At 49.7% G+C, this 6,277-nt stretch overlaps 1 protein-coding gene across 1 annotated transcript; it reads left to right on the top strand.

Annotated features, from left to right (window-relative positions):
• The first annotated feature begins 2,675 nt into the window (after positions 1-2,675).
• On the top strand, positions 2,676-5,318 carry LOC120673771 (GDSL esterase/lipase At5g45910-like). Its single transcript, XM_039954777.1, has 5 exons — positions 2,676-3,175; positions 3,297-3,506; positions 3,638-3,786; positions 3,888-4,164; positions 4,824-5,318. Exons 1-5 carry the CDS (start codon positions 2,908-2,910, stop codon positions 5,039-5,041), a joined length of 1,122 nt encoding a protein of 373 aa, XP_039810711.1. The 5' UTR covers positions 2,676-2,907; the 3' UTR covers positions 5,042-5,318.
• The last annotated feature ends 959 nt before the right edge of the window (positions 5,319-6,277 follow it).

Raw genomic sequence — 6,277 nt, 5'->3', positions numbered from 1 at the left:
TGGCCTTGAAGAGTAGCTGCAGGATGTACTTTGGCTTCTTGCCCTTGGGGGGGGGGAGGGTATGAAAAGAACTCTAGCACCGGCTCCGTCGAGGTTGAGTTCCCTATCAAAGACATGACCCAATGCTCGGGTTGTTGCTTGGACGGTGGGTCCTGGATCTCGATCCACTCAGCAATGAAGTCAGCCAAAGCCTAAGAGTTTATCGTAAATCAGGGAGCAAACTTGATGGAGAGTGCTTCAAGTTCCATGGACCACTTGACGACATGGTCGTTGGCGTCCCGGTTGTGTACGTAAGAAATCACTGAGTGGGAGAGACGACCATCATGCAGTGATACTGGAACTAGTGCCGGAGCTTCCTGGATGTGGTGAGGATTGCATAGAGGACTTGTGGATAGCGCACCTTGGAATAACCGAGTACTTCACTGATGAAGTTGACAGGCCGCTGTACTTTGTAGACTTGACCCAATGCATAACATTTGATGACAAGAACCATGCTGACCACGCGGATGGTGACTGCGATGTAGAGAAGCAGGGTTTCTCCATCATCTGGGACTGTGAGCACATGTGGTTTGGTCAGGAATTCCTTTAGTTGCTTGAATGCCTTGGAGGCATCATTATCCATTAACCAACAAACATAGGAATGAGATTTGACATGGTACTAGTGTTAGAAGAGGCATTATCAAGTGTGACAGAAAAGATCTTGTCCTTCAAACCAAAATGGATCATAAACAACAAATTCAATGCGTTCAAAAATATTAATACCTGAATGAGAAACATCAATAAGTCTTAGCTCAGTGACTCTGTTTTCTAATTCCCAATCAGCAAAAACATAATTAGCAACAAAAGAAAGATAGTCTTCCTTAGCATTGCTAGACCAAATATCAGAAGTAAGGAAAATAGAAGAAACAGATTTCAAACTTCCAATTTGAGCAGTACAAGTACATTGAAAGATCTCTAGTGGTGGTTTGCCTAGAGACTCTAGAAAAATGAGGATTGTGAGCATGCTAAATGTACTCCTCAAATGCATCAGTCTCACCAATGCCAAGAGGTAGATCAAGTTTAGCAATTAAACGGCACAATTCAGTTCGAGCAACATCAGGTTTATAGTTCCAGTTATGGATAGAGCCATCAGGATTTAATTGAAGTTGGGACTGAACTTGATTAGCATGTTATCCTAGCAAACCTTCTAATGCTGGAGCAGATGCCCAGTACCATAAGACGAGCGACTAGTAAGAGCATGACAACAGTCAACGCACTTAGCAGGAGCTCTTACCTTCCTACTGTTAGGACCTTCCTCAGAGACCTCCTCGAAGTTGTTCTAGATAGTAGACTTGCGCCTCGCTTGTTGCACGGGAGCTGGTGCTAGTAGAGGCACTCCGCATCGAAGACAACGTCAAGCCTGGAGTTGGAGTAGCAGTAGCAAATGCGCTGATACCAGTACCCATATCGACATCAACGATGATCGAAGAAATATAGCTATAGACACCATCACAGCCGGCAGCCATGTCATCCATGTCGTCCCCGGCTGCTGACAGGCCCTGAGATCATCATTGATGGTGTAGTTCTCGTCTTCAAGATGACCTCGTGGCTCTACGACTCCGTGCCTCAATGGCGTATGGCCCCGCACCGCACCAGCTTGCCGCGGCGCATGCACCAGATCTGCAAGCAGTAGCAGCTAGATCTACACCTAGGTTTAGGGTTTACTTGCGCAGCCGGAGCCCGAAGCCGAAGAGGACGACTGCAACCTTCGACGAGAACCATAGCCCAAGAGGACGACAGACAATGGCAGTGAGAGGGCAAGCCGTAGCGCGGAGGTCGGAGGAGGAGATGAGGATAGGGAGATCTGAAGTCGCGTAGAGCACGAGACCTTATCGGAGCTGGCGACTGACTCACCAGAGATGTGGGAGAAGGCGTGAAGTGGAGGAGGCGAGAGCAGTTGCGCGGATGCGGCGGAGGCACAGAGCCAAGAGCCCGAGAGGCCGAGAGGAGGGAGGCGAGGTCAGAGAGCGATGGCGGAAGGAACTGAGCTAGAGAGTGGGGTTTGGCCGCCGGCCTAAGGGATTTTTATATGACCCTATGTACCGGGCCGACCGTTGCTTTAGGGGTTGTGCCGGCAGCCCATCATGCCAGGGTGATGGTCCAAGCCCGTCACTGGTCATACCAGGCTTTGTGCTGGGCATGTGGGCTGCAGGGTGCAGGCCAAATGGAAATCTATACCAAGGACTCAGACTTGCACGGGGCAAAGGCAATCCAACATTCATCATCGAGCACCGCTAGTTGAATATCTAGCTGGCTGAAATAGAAACACGGTTATTTCTGAATCATTCTATTAATCCTTTGGTTGGACCTTGCCAGCACCGACCGAGCACCATCACGGCCCAGCGAAAAGGCTCCAAAATCACATGGTAGTCACCGCAAAGGAGAAAAAAATACAGCTCACAAAATCTGATAATGCTTCTGCTCCTGTCTACATGTTGAGCACCCACCGAAATGTGTGCAACTGCTCCACATGCATCTTGTCTAAACCACAACCACATACTCTAATTTTTCTTAATCGACCATGAAAACTTCAGATCCAGCACGGGACATATCTTTTGCACGTCAGAATATCATCTGGACTGTCCACGGTCAGTTCGGCGGTGTAGCCATCCGCCCAGCTGGCTGCAAAAGGAGCCAGGGTTCCAAGCTGTTTCATTCGAGGGGCTATAAAAACCGGCCTCCAGCCACCCGTTTCATTCAAGCGCTCTGCTTTGCAGCTCTACACGGCGCTGTGCTGAGCTGCCGAGCTGCGATCTTTGCACAGGCAAACGCAGCACCGTTTCCTATTGCCAGTTGCGAGCTTTGCCTGCCACTCCGCGTGCCGTGCCGGTGGTCGAATTGGTCGCCATCAAGTGTCGTCTGTCGATCATGGGGAGCCACCGAAGGAGTACCGGTGCCCCGCCGGCGTCGGCGCTGATGCTGATGCTGACCCTGCTCTGCGCGTCGTGGGTGCTCGCCGCGGCGCAGAACTACAGTGCCGTCTTCAACTTCGGCGACTCCATCACGGATACCGGCAACCTGTGCACCAACGGCAGGCCGTCGCAGATCACCTTCACCCAGCCGCCCTACGGCGAGACCTACTTCGGCACCCCGACATGCCGCTGCTCCGACGGCCGCGTCATCGTCGACTTCCTGAGTACGCTTCTCGATCGATCTATCCAGCCTACTTTCGGGATCACTGTCGAGTCGACCCCGTATGTTAGATCGCCTTCTTTCAAATTCAATGCATCCTCTGCCTCATTGGTCATTACACTCAGGCGACCAGTTCGGACTGCCGTTCCTGGCACCGTCCAAGTCCAGCAACGCGGACTTCAAGCACGGCGCGAACATGGCGATCACGGGCGCGACGGCCATGGACGCGCCCTTCTTCCGGTCGCTCGGGCTCTCCGACAAGATCTGGAACAACGGGCCCATCAGCTTTCAGCTCCAGTGGTTCCAGCAGATCGCCACTTCCGTCTGCGGGCAAAGTAAGTGCGTGGACGACGATGACTCAGTGCTCACCAACCCGCGCGCATTATCTTCTTAAGATCGTACCTATCGATCAGTACTCAATTCGCTGGGCCCAACTCATCCTCATCATGTATGTGTGTACGGGCAGATTGCACAAGCTACCTGGCCAACTCCCTATTCGTGTTCGGCGAGTTCGGCGGCAACGACTACAACGCCATGATTTTCGGCGGCTACACCACTGAGCAGGCCAGGAAATACACCCCGAAGATCGTCAACACCATCTCCAGGGGCATCGATGTGAGCTCTCATCGCCGCATGATCGACCTGCAAGACTACTGGAGCTAGCGCTGTCTCATGACGCAGTACTACTGTTGCCGTGTTGCATTGCCTCCGTGCAGAAACTCATCGCCATGGGCGCGACGAACATCGTGGTGCCGGGGGTGCTGCCTATCGGGTGCTTCCCCATCTACCTGACCATCTACCAGAGCTCCAACAGCAGCGACTACGACGACCTCGGCTGCCTCCACAACTTCAATGACCTCTCCACGTACCACAACACCCTGCTCCAGAGAAGGGTCGACATCATCCAGAGCAGGCACAGGAAGACGGCACGGATCATGTACGCCGACTTCTACTCCGGCGTCTACGACATGGTCCGGAACCCGCAGAATTACGGTGCGTCCCCAAAATTCTCGCAAGTTGCAAATCATATTGAAGTAGCTGTAGCTAGTAGAAGGGGAAATGCCACGCAAGCAAAGCGAGCGTCCGTGACGACCGGCCGGCTTGGCGGCTACTGCGGTTTCAAACGGATCGGAACCGCTCTTTAGTATTGACTCTTCCAGTTCCAGCCAGCCCCTCTCGCACAGAACCTAGCTTTATTTTCAACGCGCCATCCTGACAAACACTGCACTCCACAGGTATGTACAAAACAAGCAACGTGGTAGCTAGGTTTGGAAAGGATTTTTTATTTTAAAATTTTGCGCTGAAAACATGCATTGTGCACTAGCACTAGCAGGCCTGAGCGCCACACATGCCCATGTGCACCGAGCTGAGATTCCTCAATCAGTGAGTGAGACCCATGCCTAGCCGTTACGCGGAAACGTGAACATGTCGTGCGGGCGGTACGGTGCAGCTCAAAGGAAGTGCCCCCCGGCCTGGCATGCATGATGGTCGTCGTTTCGCACTCGTGGCGACGTACTGCTGAGCATTTGTTTAGGTAACGGTGGTGCATCGCATCCCAACCAACAACACGCCGCCGGCCGATCCCGCCCTTTATGGCTTGTGGCCGCCGGAGTCTCCCATCTTCATTCGCTTGTTCTTGATGGGTGTTGCAGGGTTCAGCTCGGTGTTCGAGACGTGCTGCGGGTCGGGCGGCGGCAAGTACAACTACCAGAACAGCGCCCGGTGCGGGATGCAGGGCGCGTCCGCGTGCGCCAGCCCCGCCGCGCACCTCAGCTGGGACGGCATCCACCTCACCGAGGCCGCGTACAAGCAGATCACCGACGGCTGGCTCAAAGGGCGCTACTGCCGCCCGCCCATCCTTCACAGCTAAATAAGCCACAGGATTTTCAATATTTACTGGTATAATTTACATTGGATTAATTGAGGAGGGGGATTAATTGTCGGCTTATCTCCAACTTGTTATTTCTTTAATTTTGGAGGTGTTTGTTAATTAATAAGTTGCCCAAGAAAGAAATGACGGCAACTGTGGAAATGTAATAGTTATACGATGTCCGTCGTCGTTGCTGTAACTTGCTTTTGGTGCAGTAGATTTATCACAAATCAAATGGTGTCCTGGATTAGAGTCATTACCTTTATAAAAAGGAACATTTCTATTCTGCAGCACATGCTTTTTCTTCTTCGCCTTTTAACCGATCGACTATTGCCCGAGAATCCAATCGCGCAATCGTGCGCTAATTGAGTTCTCAGCAATCGATCCAACAGGGGCTTCTCCTTCCTTTTATGACGCCGCACAGCTGTTGCACCCACCCAAGTAAGTGACGTGACTGTCCAGATATTTTTTTTTCTCTTTTCATCTTTTTGTTTTCCCCTTTCCTTTTTTTAAAGTGTTATCATGGCTGTCCTTTCTAGTTTTGTCCTTTTACCTTTTTTTTATGTCTGAAGTTTTCATGACAACTTTTATATAAAAATTATAATAAAAAGTTATATCGAGACTTGCGCTTAGAAGTTGCACGATACACTTTGTGCGTAAGATGTTGTGTGAGAAATCTTCCACATAGTATCGTCATACAATTTGTGCTAAAAAATTATCCTCTATAAGTTATTTGATTAAGTTTTGTATGTACCGTAAAAGTTATGCTAAAAATTTATTATTTCAAGTTGTTAAGAAAGAGTTATGCGTAAAAGTTATGTACATTGTAAAAGTTATGATGAAAATTTATCTTTAGTGAAGATGTGCAAAAGTTATACTTGAAAATTATATTTACAAATCATAAATTTCCAAAATTAGAAAATTAGGTGGAATAAAAATTTACCTGAAAAGGAAAAAAAAACCTCCTGTCGGAGATCGAGCGCCACGAAAGCTGCTGGGGGCGCGCGCGGACTAGCATGCCCCACTATTGCCCGTGGCCAGCAGGTAAAATTAGAAAATAAAATAAAATAAAGTATGAAAATATATAATAAAACACAAAGCACCTGAAGTCAATCCCCTCCTCATTTAATGCTCAAACATAGCAGAGGCACATCTACTTTTCCCAACACATGATATATGTCCGTCAAATGCTCCATGTTTCTAGATTAAATAAAAAGATCGCAAGCCCTTAATTTC

The sequence above is a fragment of the Panicum virgatum genome, chromosome 5N (genome assembly GCF_016808335.1).
Source record: "Panicum virgatum strain AP13 chromosome 5N, P.virgatum_v5, whole genome shotgun sequence".
Lineage (NCBI taxonomy): Eukaryota > Viridiplantae > Streptophyta > Magnoliopsida > Poales > Poaceae > Panicum > Panicum virgatum.
The sequence above is the reverse complement of the archived record's forward strand: the minus strand, read 5'-3'. Positions and strand labels throughout refer to the sequence as shown.